Source organism: Meles meles, chromosome 18 (genome assembly GCF_922984935.1).
Source record: "Meles meles chromosome 18, mMelMel3.1 paternal haplotype, whole genome shotgun sequence".
Lineage (NCBI taxonomy): Eukaryota > Metazoa > Chordata > Mammalia > Carnivora > Mustelidae > Meles > Meles meles.
The window spans coordinates 38918019-38939351 of record NC_060083.1 but is presented as its reverse complement, the minus strand read 5'-3'; the positions used below and the strand labels follow the sequence as shown (position 1 = coordinate 38939351).

Below are 21333 nucleotides of genomic sequence, written 5' to 3'. Positions count from 1 at the left end.
GCCATCACCACCCCACGTCCATCTTCCCACCCAGGTTGGTCAAGCCACTTCACATTTGGAATTTCTTGGTTGGAGCCATGATCTGGATCTTTCTTCCCAGAAGCGTCCCAAAGATGAGCCACCCAGAGAAGATGCCTTGAGAGGCATGCTCACCATCCCCAGGTTTCCAGACGCCCCCAAAGGGGGTGGCAGGCTGGATGGCCACTCTCTGGCCCTACGGGGTAGAACTAGGATTTTTGAGAGGAAGGAGTGGGAAGTCTGAATTTGGTTTGACATGAGACTTGGGTGACAAAACTGTCCTCAAGGGAGTGGCTGCCTCAGGTTACTGACTGCCAGGGGAGTTCTGGTAGTGATCAGTCACCTCAGGTGCTGTCAGGGACCCATCGGAGTGACCTTGAAGAGCCTTGATGTTGGGACTTCATTCCTTCAGGCAAAAGGGAATGTGAGAATCCCCTTGGGGCCAGGCCACTGAGCGCAAGTGCCTTATGCTTCTGTTTTCTCACACATACACACTCCAGCACCCAGAGCAAGGCAAGGCTGGTGTCGGAGACTGCCTGAGCCTTGGCCCTACCTCCCACTTGCTCTCTCTGCTCTCCAGGACTTCACCAAATCTTGTCCTTAGGACCCTGGCATCTATCTGGACTGCCAGACCCATTCTATTAGAGCCGGTGAGTTGTGCTGGCATAGAGCGGGGGCCTGGGGCTATTTACATTCTCTAGGACAGAAGGATTCTCTAGGACCCTGGGCACAAAACTGCTCTAACGTGTCACCTCCCACCCACCCCCAGGTGACCTTGGATCCTTCAGGTACCTTAGGCAGGGTGCCTTGTGAGAGTAGAGGCTGCATATCCCCATGAGGTTAGACTTCTCAGGGAAGGGATCTCCGGTTCACCTTACCGTCTCATATCTAACCCAGCCTCCGAATTTTGTCAGAGGCCTCCTACAAAGAGGCAATGCACTGGGGCTAAGGGACGCTCTAGAAACCCCAGCCCTAACCAAGAGGAATAGATAAAAAGCATGGGTGCTGATGGGGGAAATGGTGGCAAAGAGGGAGTTTGCTGGAAGCGGGAAATACAGGATCCCCACGAGAAGGATCTTCACAGTGAAGAAGGCACCAGTAGCAGGGGACCTGGGGCACCGACAGACGACCCTATCCCTCCCCCTGCCGCCCTCCCCCGCGAATCAAGAAACCAGGCAGCGAGGCTCTGGGGGCTGCTTTTATGGGGACGACCTGACAGAGGGCATGGTCCGTACAAAACCGGGAACAATACATACATATATATATTATATACAGAGATGCAGTCCTGCGGGGGGGCGGGGGCAGGGGCGGTGCCGGCCTGAGAGACCGGAAGCGCCCCCCCGCGGCCCCGCCCACCTGGCCCCGCCCCCTCCCTCTGCAGCGGCAGGGGAGGTGAGGCGCCGGGGCCCGGTTCTGAGACAGCCAGCTCTTTCAGGGCGTAGGGGCACGTCTGGGGGCGGGGGGCGGTGGGGAAGGGGCCGAGAAATACTGATAGATGGCTTGGTCTATTTACAGGGGACGAGAAGCCCAAACGGATGTGATGGGGGGCTGTCTGTTTTTAAAAAATGAACAAAAATCCAGTCTGGGGCAAGGGCAGGAGGAAGAGGCAATATGAGAGATGGATCCTGAATGGGGGAGGGGACCTGGGGGGGGGGGGGTCTCACCTCCCTTGGTCCAAGCCCCAATTTGGGGTTAAAGTGGGGAAACAGAGCGGATTTCACTTAGAAAGCAGGCTGCCAGTGGGGCAGCCCTGGTCTCCAAAAAGATTAGTAGTAAAATTTTATCCTCCAGTCAAAACCTTGGAAAATTGTGGGTGTGGGCGTGGTGAGGCTGAATTTGCGATGTTAGTACAAGGCTTCCAGGTGTGGCCCTGGGCAGGGCAGGGCCTGGCTCTCCAGTGGGAAATGTTCCCCTTGCCTAAGACCAGGGGCTCTGTAGCCAGGCCCCCTAAGCTGACCTCTCCTCCCTAGCCTTCCCAGGCTTGGCCAGGAAACCTGGAGCCCAGGGAGGCCACAGAACAGTTCCAGGAGGAGGAGGAGGTTATGGCTATTTGGCACCTGGGGGTGGGGAGGCACAAGGAAAAATTGAGGGCTGCTGCCCCAACAAAGGGGGAGCTGGGAACCAGGTGTCCTGGACTCTTCCCTTTTCCTGAAGGGTGCATGAGAAATCAGTGCAGGGCCAGGCCCAGCCTCCAGGCTCAGGGGTGGGCTCTATCCCTCCTGGGTGGGGGGACCGGGAGTGGGGGAGGTGTGGAGGCAGCCCCTCCCAGTGGGAGGGTCAGAATGCAACAGAGACAGCACAATGATGGGGAACAGGGAAAGGGCCAAGAAGGTAGAATCTCAAGTCAAGAGGCCCAGGGGCCACCTAGGAGACCCGTGGGCAGGGAGCAGCCTCCAGGTGGTGAGATGCTGGGAGAGGCCCCAGCCCCATTCCAGTCCAGAGACAAAGGCTGGAGGTTGTAAAGTCTGGCAGTATGGTCTGCAGGTCCTTGTGTCCATCCACCACCCAGGCCCACCCTCACATCCCTTGGCTTCTGTGCCTCAGCCCCATAGGGCAAGAAGGAGGCCATCCTTCCAACCACCTCTGTCTGCCCAGGCCCTCTGGTCCCTGAAGCTGGGGGAGGTGGGGTGGAGGGTGGGGAAGTCGGGGCACCTGTCCCCAGGCTGGTAGGGGGCGGGGTGAAGTATTGAGGACAGGGGAGGGAGGACAACAGGAAGGGATTAATTATTGTCCGGTCAAGGAATGATTCCGGTTAAGTAGAATTGGAATTCCTCAGTGTTTGCAGGTTTCCTTCCAGTTCTGAGATCTGGCAAACAAAAGGGAGAGGGGGTCAAGCCCGGATACCAGTCAGGGGCCCTGCCCCTTCTGACCCCCCTAATGGGGACATAACCCTGAGCCAACAGCATGACTCCCTCTCTCCCCCTAGGATGCACAAAGAGGGGACTAAAGGGGGACTTCTCTGCTGCACCCTCCATAGGCCTCTGCCCCCGGGGCACCCTGAGCCTACCTTATCCAGGAGCTTGTCCATCTCCTCCTTCCTAGCCAGCTCTGACTCTTCCAGAACCCGGCGCTGTGCGGTCTCCTTTTTCAGGAACTCGATCTCCCTAGAGATTAGGAGGGGACAGACCGTGGGTAACAGTGTACAGTCTGACTTCCATCCAAGGAGTCTCAGGATCCTCAGCCCTGTCCTCAGCCCCACCTGGGCAGCTCTGTCCCTCTTCCCAAAGCCTCTGGGGCCTGACTTTGCTGGCTTCCCTACTGTCATTCTGGGCCCAGGTACCCCCACCACGGAGCCCTCTTAACTTCTGTGCTCCTCGCCTCCTTAACTCAGCTCGGGGTGGGGAGGGGCTGCCACTAATGGCCTCTCAGTCCTCCCCGGGCCAGGACCCCCCCACTCCCAGCCCCCTGACCACGTACTTCTGCTGGTAGTCCTTGATGAGGCGCTTGGCCTTGCTGTACTTGCGCTCCAGGGCCTGGTACTGGGCCTGGGTCTCCCGCAGGTGCTCGTCCACAGCTTGGCACAGGCTCTGGGCCTCGCCCCAGTAGCCCTCCAGCTTTTCCATGCGCTCCTTGTTCTCCTCCACGCTCTGCTCCAGCTGGGCCTTTTCCACCCGCCACCGCCCCTTCTCCTGCTCTAGGCTCTGCAGCTGAGGGAGGAAGGAGGGGCTATGGACTGGTGGCGGCCACAGGGAGCTGAGGAGCGCCCCCATCTGATGGGGAGCCCATTCCCCTCCAACAGCTAACTCTTCTTGGCTGAGCCTGAGAACTAAAAGCTGGAGAGGAAAGAAGTGGGGGCTCAGCTGCAGAGCCCCCAGCTAGGACCCCCACACTGTAGCACGCTCCTAGCGGGCAAGAGGCCCAGATTAGTCACTGACTCTGTGACCTGGGGCAAGGCAACTTCTGTCTTAAGCCTCAGTCTTCCCATCTGTGAAATGGGACCTATCCCTGCCTTGCCAAGCTCACAAGGCTCCAGGAAGACGGTACACGTGAAAGAGCAGGCCAGGGGAGGGTCACCATTGCTCTCTGTCCCCTCCGCAGCTCTGGCTCTGCTGACCAGTCCCTGTCTCTGTGGCTTCCTCCACAATCCTGGCTCCTCTCCCACCTCGTCTCCCAGCTCCTCAAGGCACCATGCCCCAAACCCAACCCCACCTGCACAAACCTAGTCTTCCTTTCCATGATCTCACTGCCACACTGGTGCTTAGCCTGTCCCTCCAACCTCATGGACTGCAAATGCCACTTGCTCTCTGTGCCCCAGGCACATGGGCCTTCCCGCAGACCCTCAGAACTGCCCCGTTCCCTCCGGCCACAGGGCCTTTGCCCATGCCATTCCCTCTACCTGGAATGTCCCCACCATCCTCCCTTCCCACCCCATGCTCATTAGTTCCCACCAGCTCAGCCCTCCGCTCTCTGTTCAGTGCATCACTTCCCCAGAGAAGTCTCCTGTGATGCCCTCCAGTAGCATCCCCTTCTGCACATAGCCCCCTGGCTGGATCAGCCCCCCTCCCCTGCTCTAGGAGCTCAGCGGCTCTGCACTCTCCTGCAGAGCCCCCTGTCCGCTGATAAGGGTCCGGACAGCCGCAGGCGCACTAGGCGACACAAGAGCAGGGATCAAACTGGCTTCTGCACCCTGCAGGGATGGAAGTGGTACGTGGCACTTGGCAGGTGCTATAGGCATCTACAAGTCAAAAAGGAGGAACAGGCCTTTGACACCCCCTCCCCACCCGCTTCCTGCTCTGCAACCACTCAGGAGCGTGTCCTATCATCTCAACTTCAGAAACCAGCTCCAACCCGCCTTTCCTCTCCATACCCCCTGCCTGCCCTCCAGGCAGCCCCAGCCACCATCCCCCCCAGGCCACCGCCAGGGCCTCTGAGTGGAAGACCAAGGCCCGAGTCCTTCGTGGGGGTCCCGACCCTGCCAGCCACAGCCCCCACCTGGTCCCCACAGGAATGGCTGCCACAGCCAGCGGGCCTCCTCCAGGCTCTGCCTCTCCCCCCGCAGGGGCAGGGGCGCCCTTCCTCAGCCTCAGTCACTAAACCCTGTGCCCCCCCGCAAGTCTCAGCTGTGACCTTGCCTGTCTCCATGTGGTGGGTGGGCCGTCGCCACGCTGCCCCCACAAGCTGTCTGTCCCTGCTACACCGGAAGCCCTGTGGCAGGTGGGACGCCTTGTGTCCAGGTCCAGCAGGGGCCCAGTGCAGGATGAAACAGAAAGTGTGCAGATGAGCATGCCGGCGCGCGCGCTGCCCCGACGCGCTTCCAGTGTCAGTGCGTGGCACGTACGCATGTTTCTGTGTGTCAGGAGCGTCCCCATCTGGGAGGGTCAGCACCGGCCCCTCCAAGAGAATGCACAAGGCCTGTGACACTCTTCCAGAGAGACGGCGATGCCCATGTGTCTCACACATGGAAGAAGGAGTCTACGTCTCTACGTGTCCGGGCTGCTGCTCCCAGGTATTGTGTCATGCAAGGCCTGGGTCCGCTGTCTCCATGTGACATGGAGCGGGTGTCTCTAGACATCTTGGCGAGCAGGCCTGGGGTCCAGGCTGGCATGGGTCAGTGTATCTGGGTAGTTTACACTGATTGCTGGGCCTGCTTGTAGAGGACGGGTGTGGGACAGCCAGAGTGGGAGGACATCTACGGTGACCTGGTGTCCCTTGGTCTAGCAGCTGATAGCTTGACTTCTTATTCAGCACCTTTTACAAACCAGGTGCTATGCCAAGAATTTCATATGCATTATCTCATTGAGTTCTCACAATGGAACGCACTGTTACCATCCCATTCTACGGGGCAGGAGACCGAGGCCCAGAGCAGCAAGTGGATGGTGGCACACGGGGGTCCAGAGCTCAAGCTTTTAACACTAGGCTCCCCTGCCTCAGAGGAGCTTGTTCTGTGTCTCTGTGGGTGACCGACAGTGCCAGTGTCTGCAGGGGTGAGGCCGGGGGGGGACCCTATCCCCCCCCCAGCCCTCACTCCCCCTCATCCTTACCTTCCTTTTCAGCTGCTGGATCTCTGCCTCAGTCACGGCGTGCTTGATCTGGAGCTGTGGGGGCAGAGAGGCAGGCGCTCGGCTCTGGCTGGGTCATTGCCCACCTCTGCCCTCCGCCACCCCAGGGACCCCCTCTTCCCACCTCCTTGAACTTGTGCACCAGCTTCTCGGGCTCCATGTCCACAGGGGACAAGGCATCCTCGTTTTCCGCCAGCTCAAACACCTCGATGGCCATCTCGCCACCCGGGAACGTGGGACTCAGCTCCTCATCTTCGTCGGTGGCATATTCTCCTGTCTGCGAAGGGAGCGCGGAGGCTGTGCGCCCTGCCCACCTCAGCCTCCCCGAGCCCTGACGAGCAGGGCTTAGACTGGCCACAGTCTGTCCGCATCAGACTGAGAGCTACTCAGGGCTGTGGGTCACGCCTCCCCCATCAGGCTGGGGCCACACCGATAGCGTGGTCTGTCTTACCCCAACAGCCCAGGGAATCCCCTGAAGGCACAGGTAGTTCCCCCATGAGACTGGGACCTGTGAAGAAAGAGCCTGTGCTTTTCCTCCTCAAGCTGTGGGTCCTCTGAGGTCTGGAGCTGCCTCCTTCAGATTAGGTCCCCCGAGGGTAGAGGCTATGCCTTCCCCTCAGAGCAGGATCTCTGAGAGAACCGTGTTTTTTTGTAGGAGCAGGAAGGCTCTCTGAAGACAGAGTATGACTCGCCGGTCAGACTAAGGGCTCTTTGAAGGAAGGGTCTGCATCTCCTCCCTCAGTCTGGGGACTCCTCCAGGATAGGGCAAGGTGTCCTGGCCTCCTTCAGGAGGCTTGGGAAAGCGGCAGAGGCAGGATAGGCGTAATGCTCCGTCCAGCCACCAGGGGGCGGTGATAATGCCAGCCAGGACAGGAGTCCCTACCTCCTCGTCGTCCTCCCCATACTGGGCGTATCTCTGCTCCATCATCTCCCGCTGCCATCGCTCCTGTTCCAGGGTCTGTTGAATTAGCTGGGCCACCTCGCTCTGCTCGCCTGGACGCTCCCGGCCAATCATAAACCTGCAGGGGCACGAGCGTCATCCCCTGCCTCTGTCTTCGGCTGGTGACACCATCCTTCTTGCTGGTGTTCTCCTCTCCACACCCAGACCCTCCCAAGGGAGGGGAAATGAGAGGGCTGAGTCCAGAGGCCCAAGAGTATTAATAATGAATGGGGGAGCTGGGGGCCCTTCTTGGGTTTCCTTCCCTGGACAGCCAGAAGGCCCACTAACCCTCACTGCCAGGTTTGGGGGAGGGGTGGTGTCAGTCAAACCCCCTGCTGGGCGCAGGGGAGAGGCGCTCAGGGACTGCCAGGGCCGGGGGTGCTCTCCCTCCACCACAGGGTAGAAAACAAGGCAGAGAGATGGGGCAGCTGACCCATCCCAGAAGCCTGCTTCCCCATTCCCCTGCCCTGGGGCTGTGGCGGGGTGTCCTGTGGGAGATCCAAGCCCCCAGGCTTCAGGAAGGGGCGGGATGATGGTGAGTGGAGATTAGGATGGAGAGGAAATAGTGGAACTTCCAGGCACTAGCCCCTCCTCTCCGTGGCCACCCACATCCTGTTTCTCTCCACCACCCTTTCCTGGGGGCAATGCCCCTTTTGGAGAGGGCAGGGAGTGGTCCCTGAACGTTATGCCAGAGAGCGGACCCAAGGAGCCTCAAACCCAGTTCCCACGGTTGACAGGCCCCAGGGAAGCGAGTCCTCCCAGGATTACACAGCTGGTGAGGAGGGAAGGATGAAGTGCCTGGTGGGGGGACCCCAATTTGGTTGGCATTCTCCCAGCACATCTCGGTTCTCCAGTGAGTGGGTCAACAGGCAGGCAGGGGAAGGAGGCTAATCTGGAGGCGCAGCAGACCACAGGCCTTGGAGCCCAAGTGCCGGTGGCCAGCAGCACTCGGGCTTGGGAAAGGATGGCGGGCGTGGGCCGGGGCTGTGGGCACGGCCATTCCTTCAGGCAGGAAGGCTGTGGAAGCTCCTCTACGAGGTGGACCACCTAGAACCCTGTCTGGGTGTGGGCAGGCGGGCAGGGAGGCATGATGAGGGCCAGGCCTCCAGTCTGCTCCCACTCCCCACCCAGCTGGGCTCTCCCAGCCCTTACCGCACACGACCCTTGGTATTCCGGAGCACGGAGGCTGCGAAGCTCTGGGTCACTCCAACCAGACTCGTGCCATCCACCTCCACCAGGAGATCATTCACTTGGATCCTGGGAGAGGCCACACTGGTTAGGGGGGGCCGCCACAGGAACAGGAGCAGAGGGAGCAGTGGTCTCCCTCCGTCAGAAAGCTGAGGCTCAGTCCCCACTGGGTCCTGGTACTTTGTCTATTGGTGCAAAGTGCATGGGGCCAGAGGGTCAGGGATCAGCCAGACCCCCCACCGGGCAGTGAGGCCTGGGCAAGCAAATCCAACAAAGGCGGGCTGGACTAAGCACACTTCCTGTGATAATCACACCCTTGTCCCCTCCTCCATCACACCGACAGAGCAGTGTGACACCCACAGAATTCATGGCCACCACGCACGTCCAAAGCACAGGAGACACACAGTTCTCTTACGGGTCTGCAGGTTTCCTCCCAGATGCCTGAGAGCCCCGCGGCACACTCTTGTGCTCGCCGCACCCGAGACAGCCCCCACCACGTGCTTGGTGCAGCAGCAGAAGCCCTGGTTCTCCACCCCAGAAGGAAAGGGGTGGGGGCAGCAGGACCCCTGGCTCTCTCCTTCCTCCACTGCCACCCCTGGGAGCTCCAGGCCTTCTCTCAGGGCTCCTCTGCAGAAGCGGAGGGAACGGCCTATTGTGAGCCGCTCTCCCCCTCGCACCCCACATGCAGGCCCTCTCTCCCATGTGCACACACTCCCCACGCGGCCAACAGGTGACCACAGGAACGGCTCTGGGAGTCCAAACTGGGGGGCGGGGGGGTAAGTTAAAGAGCACTGGCTGTCACCATCCTTTTGCCCACCTCTCATGCCACCTGGGCCACAGCAGGCAGAAGGTCTAGCCACATGACCCCAAAGTCACCCAGCCCCATAGGGACACCCACTCGTCTCTGTCATACGGAGGGGGTCTGGGTTTGAAGGTGCTCCCACAAGGCACCTCTGATACCAACTGCCAACTTATACCAACCCTGGGGATGCCCCAAAGCCCTTCCCCCTTCCCCCGTGTGACACATACACCGTGGAGTGGCCCACAGAGGGGTCGCTGGCTACCCGGGACTCCAGGAGGCCCTCCCGGAACCTTCTGACCCCTCCAGCCTCAGAAGCCAAACACAGACCTGCATGCTCATACATGCGCACACGCAAGGAGCAGCCTCCCCCGTGGGCAGGCCACACACCTGGAACCCCCCTTCCCGCTCGACGCTCTGGCCATGCCTGCCTGCTTTCAGTCCCCTTCCTGGAAACTTTCACACATTCTACTCCTTCAACCTAACTGCGTCCTGCTCATCCTCAGGCCTTAGGGCCAATGTTACTTCCTCTAGGAAGTCTTCCCTGCTATCCAGAGAGAGCAAGTCTGGCTTTTTATGCCTTCACGGCCCCCCACCCCGAAACTTTCCCCACATTTTCTGTGTGTCCACTTGGATGTGTGTCTGCCTCACCACAGCACATGCTTCCTGAGGGCCAGGGAAGTCGTCACTGACTCCCCGGGGCCTGCCTCCAGCCCCACCACAGAGCCAGCAACTCAGTATTTGCTGAATGAAAATAAAATTTAAAAAGAAAAAAGCTCAGATGTATCCACCAGGAAGCCACACCGGGGCCATGCTCTCCCTCCCACAGCCCACACAAGCCCCAAACCAGGGCATAGGATGCCTCTGCACAGCCCCCTCCCCACCCTCCAAAGAATGTAAGCGCCCCGAGGGCAGGGGTCCCACTGGGTTTGTTGGCCACCGCAACCCCTGGACCTGCACTTGACTCTGGAAGGCTCCACCCACACCTGGGCCCCTCCCGGCTCAATAGGCGGCCTGCAGCAGACAAGAGGTGGTGGAGGGGGTACCTGCCATCCCGGTGGGCCGCACCGCCCTCGGTCACCGTCTTCACGAAGATGCCCAGCTTCTCCAGGCCCATGTCTGCCCCGGCCCCCATGCCGATGATGCTAATGCCCAGGCCCTCGGAGTCTGTGGAGCAGAAAGTCGGGACAGGCGGGTGTTGGGGGGTGAGGGTGAGGTGAGGCGAGGCATCCCAGCCAGGGCTTGCAGGGGACAGAGTGAGAGGCCCCCCAATCCCCCGCCTCACCCCAGGGCACGGCCTGACCTCAAGCAGCAGTCCCCACACTTAGGGTAGGTCCACAACTGGGGAGGGGGCACCGTCCCGTCCACCCTATCAAGCCAACTGGGAAGCTCCTGGTTCGCCCCCTGCCCTTTGCCCCTTGCAAGAACACATGAGCAGCAGGGTGTGTGATGGGTGCCACCGGGGCGGGGGCGGGGGCAGGTGGCAGGGTGCCAGAGACAACTGTATACACAGATGAGGGGCAGAGAGGGGTGGAATGGCATGGGGGTAGCCACAATGGGGTTCTTCTCTACGCAGACTCATCCATGGAGTCTCCATGACCCAAGACCTCCTGCTCTTCTCTCCAGAGCTGTCCCCTCCTGTCTCATGGGCTCTGACATCCAAACTCTTATTTTCCCCCACCAATAGGCTCTTCCTGCCTGCCACTCCCTCCTGGGGCCTCCAAGTCACCTGGACTCCTCCCTCCCCCTCACTGTCTCAGCCAGAGCCCAAAAATCACCAGCTCCTGCAGATTCTACCTCCCAAGGATCTCTCAAGCACACCCACTCCCCACACGGCCAGCAACTCGTCCACACCACCGTGGGTTCTCTCCATCCACTTGGGACCATTCTCCCCATAGCACAATCTGACGTGGTCTTTCTCAAATCCCTTGCCCACGCCTTGCCAGTTTCCCGTCCATGTGAGAGGACAGACAGGGTCCTCCATGTGGTCTGGGAGGCCCTGTGTGCCCTTCTTGCCCTGGTGATCAACACCTCGCCAAGCCCCTCCTCTCTTTCCTGCACACGCTCCTGAATTCCCATCTTCAGAGCTCAGTGCAAGTATGACTTGCTTGGGGACCCCAGTGACACGAGTCCATGTGCTATCGTAGTGCCCCTCCCGTCCCTGCCCTGCACCTACTGCAGCGTATAAGGACACACTGAGCAGTGACCGCTGGCGGCGCTGACAGGGGCCCAGGGCAGGCCTGGCCCCAGAGAGGAGACCCCTGCGCCTACAGCCTCTCACCCTTCTCCAGCTCCACAGGGAACAGCTCCAGCCTCTCTACCCGCTTCTCCAGCTCATACTCAGCCGAGGCGGCCATGGGGTCCACGTCCTCGTTGCGCCGGTCGTAGTCCTCGTTGGAGTAGGTGCTGAACACCTGCAGAGGGGCCACTCATCAGAGGCAGGGGCAGAGCTGGGGCCCAGGGGCCGCCACGGCAGGTGCCCAGCACCCCTCGGCATTCCTGTCCTGCTGCAGGCCTCCCCCTGCCCTGACATGACCCCAGCTCTGACGGTAGGCCCTTCTGGTGCTCCAGCCCGCGGGGCAATGGAGAAAGGGACACATTGGCCACATCCACACCATTATTCTCTCCCACAGCCGCAACTGGTGTGAGCGTGGCTGCTGTAGAAAGAAAGGAAGGGCAATCCTCAAGAAACCAGCCGACTCAGGAGGCCAGATCCCCAGGTCGAAGGCAGACCAAGAGATGGGGGCAGAAGGAAACATGGGGACCCAGAGAGCCAGACAGAGGCAGACACAGCCGGTAGGAGAGTGGAAAGAACAGGCTGAGCAGGAGTAGGGGGCAGAGGAGGAGGGGAGTAAGAATGGAGAAGATCCTGGAGGACACCAGATGGGGAGAGGAGGGGAGGGGGTGTGAGATGCGGGGACAGCGGAGGGAGGAGGAGAGAGAGAGACAGGAAAATGGAGGGGCACCCAGGACCCACCTGACCTGAACCTCTAAAGTTGAGGCTGGGGTGGGGGAGGGAAGCAGGAACGGTCACCTCCACTCCCCGCCCCAAGAAAGGGGCAGCACTCCCCTTGAGGTGCAGGACATGGATGGGGCAGAACGCCAGACCCACATGACCTTGCCTACACGGCCAGACCTCAGTTTCCCTTCAGAGAAGCAGCCCCAAGGTGTGCCCCCTATCCCCAATGCACTACAAGGCCTAGGCCAGAGGCCCAGGACCCTGGTGAAAGCAAGGAGCTGGGGGAGCTGGCAGCCTCTCTGACTTTGTCCCCAGTGAACCCAGCCTGCCTGGGTGCCCCAAGGCCAGCCCTACCTTGTTGTCCCCTGTGCCCCTCTGCTGTCTCCTTCCTGGGTCTCTCAGCGAGATGAGGAATTCCAAGCCTCCTCCAGAACAGAGAGACTAGGCCAGGGGCTCTGGGGGAGTGCCTAATTCTGGGTCCAGGCGGGGTACCCCTGGTGGGAGGTTAATGAGTGCCATTTGGGGTACCATGACATGTTCATGCTTCCCTGCCTACAGCGACAGGTTGGCACCAACTGGAGCCAAGCGGGGCGAGGAAGGGTGGGGGGCAGCTCTATCAGACGGCCAGGACTGAGGCCTGAGCAGCTGGAGTGGAACACTGTGTCCCCAAGGCCCCTGCCGGGGCTCCCTGTCCTCCAGGAGCAGGTCCACGGGCACCCTCACAGGCAGCAGACTTGTGTCCCAGCCTTTGTCTGGGTTCACCCGGTGTCATCCCCCAGTCCCCCTCACCCGGGCCTCACTCCCCGGTGGGCTTTCATAAGATGAGAAGTGCAGCTGGGAGGGGCCTGTGTGGTCACTTCACTCACTGCCCTCGATTTCTCGACAGCAGAGAAATCCGAGCTCAGGCCCTTAGAGCTCCTCATCTGCTGGGCAGGGGTCGGACTGCCCTCCTGACATCCGGGGCATCTGGACTCTGTGCCCCCTGGCAGGAGGGGCCACCCAGTCTGCACACAGTAGAAGATGCCAGGTCTGCTGCCAAGGTCACCTGGCTCAGCCAGTGGTGGGGCAGGGTGAGACTGCACCCAGCTGAGCCCTGGTAGCTGGGTCACCTGTGACTCCGTCCCCCTTGCACTCAGGTCCTGGGCCTGGCAAACCAGCTTTGGCCCGCTTTTGCATCTGGTGGTCTGGGTCAACCAAACCCCTCCTCAATGTGTGTGCACGAGCCCGAGGACACACTGTGACCTCCAAAATGCCCTCCCAGCCTGCCCTGTGCTTTGCCCGCCCCTCTCTTCTCAGCTGATCAAACCCTGCCCCCTGCAGGACTCGGGCTCAGAGGCCCCAGACCGCCCCTCACGTTGCCCACCATGATGTGCCCGGCCTATCAGTGGCTTGGGCCCAGTCCCCTGCCCCAAGTGACAACATGGAATTGGGCTCTCTGTCCTCTGCAGAAGACGCCATAAAGGCAACAACTGGGTCATCCGCAGGGCACCAGACCCGGGAAACAGCATCAAAGCAGGGTGGGGGCCGGAAGGGGGAAAAAACAGGGACCCACTGTCCAGGGTGGGGAGAAGGAAAACCCCAGCAAAGTTAAAGTCAGACACACCAAGGAGGCACCACAGACCACTGGCTCCCACACTCCTGTGAGCAGCAGTCACCAGGGAGTTGGGGAGCACTGCTCCGAATCATGTGCTATTTTTACCCAAAAATCAGGGTAAGGTGTCAAATATAGACAGTCAGAGGCCCAGGACTGAAAGACCAAACTCCATCTCTGATCAGGCTGCTCAGAGAACTGGTCACGGTGGTACTGGTTGGGATTGGGGGTGGGGGTTCCTAATTCCCTCAGTGGTCCCCACATCCTCCTCAGGTCCCAAGAAACACCCTCATCCTCAATTCCATCCAGGGTTCCTTAGCTGTCAGGACAGGGAGGGCAGAGAAAGGACTTGTAAGGTCGCAGCCCCAGAAGGGGGAGTGCTGGCCTAGCTGGAGTAGCACCTTTTCAGGCCTCTGCTGGGGCTGGGGCGGGGGCGGGGAGTCCGGCAGCGGCTGATGGTCTAGGAGGGTTGGGAGGAATCGTGGGCAGCCTCGGTGTCCAGAAACAGTTATGGAAACTTTGAGCAAACAGACAAGGGCTTGGCTGGGGAGGGATAAAGCAGGGTCCAGGCTAGGAGAGTCCAGGGCCTGGACAACCCCATGCAGCCAAGCTGGTCCTGGGCAGCCTGGGGCACTGAGAAAGGGCTATCTAGGCTAGATGTGCCAGCCAAGACTGGAGGGTGGCAGGAAGCAGGGGTGACCTAGGGCTCTTAATTCTTCCTGGGGATGTCCCCACGCCCCCACCCCCCGCATCGGCACTGTTGTGAAGATCTTAGGGCACTGGCATAAGCCACAGACCAATTGCTAAGACTGCTGGAGGGGATGAGGACACTGAGACCCCCAAAGGGGGCAGCTCTCATCCATCTTTCAGGGCACCCAGAGAATGTGGCAAGAGCACTTGGAGTTCGCCAAGGCCATGGGAGGTCTGCCCTACCTGGCAGCCAAGAGCAAAGGTATGTGGGCAGCTGCCAGGCATCCTGGGGGCTTTCCGAGCCCCACCCTTCTCTCCGGTGCCCTGCCCCTGCCCCTGCCGGAGGCCCAGCCCCCTCATGAGCCAGGCCAGGGGCCTGCTGCCTGCTGAACCCAACACCTCCACCTCCCCAGCTGGCCCAGCACAGACCCCAGGGAACAGGGCCCCAGTGCCAGGCCTTTCCCCCACCCCCAGTCACATGGCCCCAGCTCAGCTCACCCTCAAAGATCTGCTTCCCTCTTTCACTTCTGCAAACTTGGGGTGGGGGCTACAGACAGGACGGAGGAGGGCAGCGGTCCCCTACACCTTCGTTTTAGGAAGTTCTTGGCTCCTCCCTCCTCTATAGGGGAAACGCAGGGGATGTTTCTAAGCTCACCCACCCCTCCCCTCCAGTGGAGTAAGGACCAGTGTGGGGAGGGTCTCCTGAGGACACACGGACACACACACACACACACACACACACCTTCCCACCACCCAAGCCCTAGCCTCCGTAGGAAGAGCGCTTGGGAGAGGAAGAGGAAGCAGGTGTCCCGGGATGTGGGTGCCGCAGAACCAGGGCGAGGCATCAGACAGAGGAACCTGAGAGGACAGGTCAGGGCAGGCCGCCCTCATCTCGGGCCTGAAAATCGTCCCCTTCTGACAAACAGCTGGAACTCCCCCACGCCCCCTCGGGGTGGTAACTTCTGGGAAGGGGGCTGGGTGGCAGGGGCTGACTCAGCCTGCCAAACCCCAGCTGGTGAGGCGGGGGCGACGACGTGCACGTGGCAGGGGCGGCGCGGGGGCGGGGAGGGGGGCTCACTTACTTGGATGGGCGCCGTGCTGAAATGGATCTTCCGGCTTGGGGCCGGGTCCTCTTCTTCCGAGAGCCCCGGGATCTCCACGCACCCCGACTCGGGTTCGTAGGGGGGCTCCCCATCCTCCTCGTCTTCTTCGTCGTCCTCCTCCAGGGCACTGCCCCCAGAGTCCTCCCCCAGCCCACTGTAGGCGCTCACGTCCACCAAGTCCGCCTCCGAAAAGTCCTCCTTCTTGGACTCATCCGCCTCCTCGGGGGCTACGTCCGGGGCCCGGCCGTTGCCTACCCCTCTCTCAGGCGCCGCCACGGTCACCGTGGCCTCCTCGCGGGCCGCCTGGGCCTTCTGCTCCTCGCGCGCGGGGCTGGCAGTGGTTGCCAAGGCGCTGCCATTCTCCAGGGCCGCGTGGACCGTCACCTCCGCCTGAATCACCTCCCCGGGCGCCGCCTCGGCCTCCGACTCCCCGCTCTCCTCCACCTCCACGGGCTTAATCTTGCGCACCTCCCGGGGCTTGGGGGGCGGCCGGGCAGGGGCCACTCGGTGCTGCGGAGGCTGCTGCCCTGCGGGGCCGCGTTCCTTCTCGGCCGGCGCATCCCCCGACGGTGCGGGCGGCGGCGGCGGCGGCGGCGGCGTCTGGAACACCCGGGACCGCTTACTGACCAGCTTCGAGTTGACCTGGGGAGCCCCGGCGGCCCCGGCCCTGGGGAGCCCGGGCCCACGGTGGAGGCCGGTCCTCGAGTCGGCCTTCTCAAAGACGGCGCTGAGCTGGCTGACCGTCGGCGACACGGCGTCGGCGTCCAGCTTGTCCAGCGCCTCGGTGCTGCCGTTGAAGCGCACCACGACGTCCAGCTTCCGGTCCTGCAGGCCGGCGCGCTCCTGCCTCAGCAGCCGCCGCGCCGCGGCCTCCTTGTCGCTGCCCGTGGCCGCTGGGACGCTCCGTTCGAACAGCTTCCGCGTCTCCTGCAGCCGGGACGGCGGGTGCGGCGGCGGCGCGGGCTGCGCCGAGGGCGCGGGCTTGGAGTCGAAGCGGCTCACGCGCTCCGACACGCTGGTGCCCAGCTTGAGCAGGGCGCTGTGGTCCACGTTCTCGTTCAGGCTGCTGGCCCGCGGCAGCGACAGGCGCACGCCGCGCTCGGGCGCCCGCAGGGCCTCCGTGGGGCCCGCGCCGCCGCCCGCCTCGCCCGGCGGCCCCGCCGTCGTGCCCATCTGCAGGAACATACTTTTGATGCGGTGGACGTTGGAGCCATATTTCTTGTGGTGGGCCGCCTTGGGCGCCTCGTCGGGCCCGGGCGCTTCGGGCGGCTTCAGCGCCTGGATGCCCGCCTCGTAGGCGCTGCGGTGCGGGGAGGCGCTCCGGAGGGGACCCCCGGGCCCCCGTGGCTCCGTCTTCATCATGGTGGGGGGAGACGGGGGCGCATCCCCTCGCTTCCTGCTCCCCCCCTCCAACAGGCGGCTGGCCAAGTCGGGACCACCGCCCCCTCCCCCCCCCCGAAAAGAAACCCCGGAAGGCCTTTTTTAGGCTCCCCCCAAACCAAGCTGCCAAAAACAGTTAACCCCGCTTAAAAAAAAAAAAAGAAAAGAAAAATCTCCGAGCGCCCTGTGTGGGTCGCCTCCCCCAATCCAGCTGCCACAGGCAGCCAGCCCCTCTTTCAGAGCCGGAGCGGCCTGCTACAGTCGCCCCCACCCAAATTAGAGAAGCGGCGGCCGGGGCCGGTGGGACCGCGCGCCCTGCCCGCGAAGCAGCGGCGGAGGCGCCGGCTCACATCGTCCGAGGCGGTGTCAGCGGGGCTGGCAGCCCGGGCGTCCCCCACCCCGGCCGGGGGCCTCGGCTCTCGGGGGGCCCGGCACCCCGACGCCCATGGCTGCTCGGCCGGCCCGGGCCGCTCTGCCGTCGCGCCACCCTCCCTCCCTCCCTCCCCCCCGCGCCCCGAGCCTCGGTCTTTCTCTGGCTCTGCCGGAGCGGCGGCTGCCCGACACCGAGCGGCTGCCCTTCTCGCCGCCGCCGCTGGGGGACTGGCACCTCTGGGTCCTAAAGGGATCGGATTTCCGGGGCCGGAGTCTGTGAGCCCTCCCCTTCCCCTCCTCCCGAATGGATCCTCTCCGCTGCCCATCCCTCTCCCACTGCCTGACGCTGACCCCCCGGTCCTGTCCTGTCCTCTTCAGCCCTTCCATCCCAACCTCTGACTGCGGCTCATCACAGCCCACAAAAGCACAGCCCCACCAAATATTGGGGGAGGCAAGCCAGCCCCAGTGGTCTCAGTGTGGGCCCCTCTCCTACCCAAATGGAAGGGAGATTAGTGGGGCGGGGCAAAGGATGGTTGCCTTCAAGGCCCTCGGAGTTCCCCAGCGTGGTTCGAGACTGGCAGCATCTAAATCGCTGGGCACTTGAAATTTTTTCAAATCCAGATTTCTGGGCCCTCCTCCAAACTTTGAGAAGCAGAAGCTAAGAGGCCGGCCCAGGAATCTGCATTTTAACAATTTCTCCTGGAGAACCTTTTGCAATCTTCTAAGGTGTGAAAGTTTAGCCCAGGTTTGCTGGCCTTGTGGTTGAGGAGGAAGAAGAACAGAGAAAGGAAATGGTCTTCATCCCCCAGGTGGCAGCCCAAAGCTGGCCTTTGCCCTTTGGCAGTTTGAAAGGGGGTGTCCTGTCACCAGTCTGCTTTGCGCCCAGGCTGCAAGGGAGGGGGGGGGGGAATCCCTGTCCTCAAGCCCCTGCCCGCGCACCCTTGCCTCTTAAACAGGAAGATGGCATTTGGGAGGAGGAATTCTGGAGGCCTGGGGCCAAAGTTTCACCAGTGAGAGCTCTGGCTTGGGTCTCTGATCTAAAGGCTCCCAGCCACTGTGTGCAAGTGTGTGTTAGGGGGGCAGGAGGAAAGATGGTAGTGACTACCCATTCCCTGTTCTGGCAACCCAGAAAGCTGTTGTGATGCTCTCGCCAACCCCCATATGATACACAGAAAGGAGTCTGGGGCAGCCCCCGACCTGTCCCCAGCTGCCAGGGCTGGGAGTTAAGGTCCACCCCCTAGACCGTGACAGGTCCAGATGCACTACTTCATGCCACAGATCCCAGGAAATGACGAACAGTGTGGACCCTAGGACCCAGAGAACAACTCAGGCACAAAGCCTCCCCCCACTCCCAGCTGCTTCCTGCATCTCAGGCCTTCCTGCGGTCTCTGCCTCCTCCCCCGCCCTCTTCTCTTCCATCCTCTTCCTCTTCTTCCCAATCTCCCACTCTCTCCCTAGCCTGCCTAGAAGGGCTGTTGTAGGGAATCCTCCCACCCCTCCACTGTAGGGGTGTCTGTGGGTTTTGCGGGATATAAGCCGGTTAGCACGTGCAAAAGAGCTTGGGGGATGGGGTGTGGGAAGCTGCCTGGGAATCCTGAATATTGGGATGGGGAGGGGCCTGGAACCACAGGATTGGATCCTGAGGCTAAGGGAGAGGGAAGATTTGGGCTCTGAGCAGAGACCGGAAATGAACCCAGACTTCAGGCTTTCCTGAACAGTGCCCCCTGCCTCTTTGCCTAGCTGCCCAGAACGTTTCACCCTCCCCGATTTTATACTTTGGGATGGGACAGGCTGAAGAAGCCAGCCTCAACCTTCCCCTCCCTCCTAACCCTTTATAGAAGACCTTTCAGGAACAAGCTTTGGGACTTGGGTTTCCAAGTTCAAAGTCTGAGGCTTGAAACCTGCCTCCCCCACAGGCCCCCCAACCCCACTGTGGACGCTGGGGGAGACAGAAACCTCACTTAGTTGAGGGATGGGAGTTTGGGCTTTGTCCCCAGAAGTTCTTGTGTGGACTGGAGGAGGGTGCAGGCCCCTGGGTGTTCTGCCCAGAATCTCCCACACCCTTTAGTGAGTCATCTTAACTGGTCCCAGCCCAAGGGGTCTGGGCCCACGCTTCTGGCCAGGTGGGAAAGCCAGCTCCTAAGGGGGGGGTGGGTGTGAAAGGGCAGGGAGCCAAGAAGCAGCAGACAGGCCCAGTGACCCTGGGACCCCAAACACCTCCAGCAGCAGCTTTGGGGTGAACTGGAATTGCTGGGATGCTTGGATCTCCCTTGTCCTGAGACTTCCAAGGGAGAAACCCTTTTAAGTGCTTTGGGATGCCGGAGGGTGGAGTCGGCCTGAGCTTGGATGGCTGAGGCTAATGAGCAGGATTATTATTTCATGGGCTCCTGGTTAGCTCAGTGACACCCCCAGCCAGAATTCCCAAAGAAGCTTTTATGGAGCAATAAGTGCTTTACTGGGGTCAGGCACCAAGCTGGCTGGCCTGCAAGAGACTAGGGTGGGGAATGGAGTATTATCTCCTCCATGCCCTCCCTGTCTGCCTGGAGCAGAAATCCCACCTGCCAGGAGGGTGAGGAGAGCAGGCTGGGGGGGAATCATCATCCAACTGGAAAGGTTAAGACCTAATTTTCATTCCTCCAGCTGTGATCCGCACCTCTCCTGTTCAGCAACTCACGCTGACTTAACCATCCTTTCTATTGTCCTTCATGGAGAAGGCCTTGATGGCCAAGTAGCCTGTTGGTCTTTAAATGGTGGTCCTTGGGGTGCCTGGGGGGCTCAATCAGTTAAACGTCTGCCTTCAGCTCTGGTCAGGATCCCAGGGTCCTGGGATCGACTCTAGCATCCATCAGGCTCGTTGCTCAGCGGGGAGCCTTCTCCCTCTGCCCGCTCTGCCTGCCTCTTCCCTTGTTTGCTCCCGCTCTCTCTTTCTGACAAATAAATAAAATCTTAAGAAAAAAAAAGTTTGAAAAAAAATGGTGGTCCTTCCTAGCCTGGAAGAGAGGGTGAGATTCCCAAAGCTGACCCAGGAGCTAGGCTGCCGGAGTTCAAATCCTGGTTCTACCACTTGCTAGCTGTGTGACCTTGGAAAAGTCATTTGGTGTCTCTACCCCCAAAAGGATAAACTGAGGAAAGTGGCTGGAACACAGAAGATAGGGGTGTGGGGAAGGAGATGCCTTTCCCAGTCCTTGCTAAAAATGGTGGAGGTTTCCACAGGGAGAGATAATGTGCCCTTGACTCTTCTCCTGATAGAGCCCCTCCCTGTTTTCCCTTCTACCCCCGGATCTGATGAGGGCCCTCTGACACTGTTTCTCAAGGCTTGCCAGTTTTAAACACCAGGTGTAACGGGTGATGAAGGCAGGGAGATCTGTGATAAGTCCTAAGCTCTCAGTGCCCTGGGCTCGGCCTGGGCTGGGTGCCAGGCTGGCTTCTCTTCCCAGCCCTGGGGCCTTGAGACTTGGCCTCTGAACATTGTGTTTCTGTGGCCACAATCATCTGAGCGGAGGCTGGGCTGGCCTGGACCCTTCCCTTCGACCATTTTGTGGGGAGCCAGTGGTCCCTGCCCCAATCTCTCCCCTTCATCTGTCCTCCTCTGCCTGGGACTTGGGCAGATAAGAACATGCTGGAAAGGCATATGTGTTGTTACATGACTGCAAGAGGAAAACTTAAGTCCAGGATATTGGTGCTGGAGGGGCCTTCCATGGCCCTTAGTTGACCCGTTCCCAAGAGGAATGAGGAGGGCTGAGACATGCAGAGGGAAGTGACTTATCCAGTTTTAGAGGAAAGACCAGGCAGGCTGTGGTTCACAAGGTCTGAACTGAATCATAGCTTCACCCGGTTGCCAGGTGACCTGGGGTTGGTCATTTCCCCTCCCCAAGCCTAATTTCCTCAAAAAGCTCAATTTGAATGTTTGAGTGTGTGTCCTGAGCTCAGAGACCCCAGGTCTCGCTTGCTCTACGTGGGGCAGAGCAGAAGAGGGGCCCCAGAGCCAGACTGTTTTTGTTCCCAAGCTGCCACTCCCCAGTGAAGGGACTGCAACAAATTTCTTCATCTGTAAAACAGAGACAACAGAGTTGATGATTAAATGAGCTCTGTGAGGGCCTTATGCATTCAGAACAGCTCTTGGCACAAAGCAGGAGCTCGGTGAGTCTGCTGTTACTGATAGCAAGTGTATGGGAACACGCATGGAGGTGTGTGCCCATGTGTGAGCAGGTGTGGCCCAAATAGGCATCAGTGTTTGCCTCTCTGTGTGGGTCTTCACAAGACTTCCGGTTTCTTGGTTCCTTCTAAGGTCAAG

The 21333-nt window shown here is 60.6% G+C and overlaps 1 protein-coding gene across 1 annotated transcript; it reads right to left on the bottom strand.

Annotated features, from left to right (window-relative positions):
• Positions 1 to 1203: 1203 nt before the first annotated feature.
• On the bottom strand, positions 1204 to 17222 carry PPP1R9B (protein phosphatase 1 regulatory subunit 9B). Its single transcript, XM_045984185.1, has 10 exons — positions 15267 to 17222; positions 11226 to 11358; positions 9991 to 10111; positions 8110 to 8214; positions 6901 to 7036; positions 6142 to 6294; positions 6000 to 6053; positions 3436 to 3665; positions 3026 to 3122; positions 1204 to 2824 (listed from the first exon to the last, which is right to left on the bottom strand). Exons 1-10 carry the CDS (start codon positions 16647 to 16649, stop codon positions 2771 to 2773), a joined length of 2466 nt encoding a protein of 821 aa, XP_045840141.1. The 5' UTR covers positions 16650 to 17222; the 3' UTR covers positions 1204 to 2770.
• Positions 17223 to 21333: the final 4111 nt, after the last annotated feature.

Bases quoted from the DNA above. Each gene is read 5' to 3' on its own strand.
- PPP1R9B (XM_045984185.1), bottom strand. From the start codon at position 16,649: ATGATGAAGACGGAGCCACGGGGGCCCGGGGGTCCCCTCCGGAGCGCC. The intron at 11,359-15,266 runs GTAAGTGAGCCC...GCCCCTCTGCAG, and splicing joins TCAGCACGGCGCCCATCCAA to GTGTTCAGCACCTACTCCAA. The intron at 8,215-9,990 runs GTACCCCCTCCA...GGCCTCTCCCAG, and splicing joins GCGGCCCACCGGGATGGCAG to GATCCAAGTGAATGATCTCC.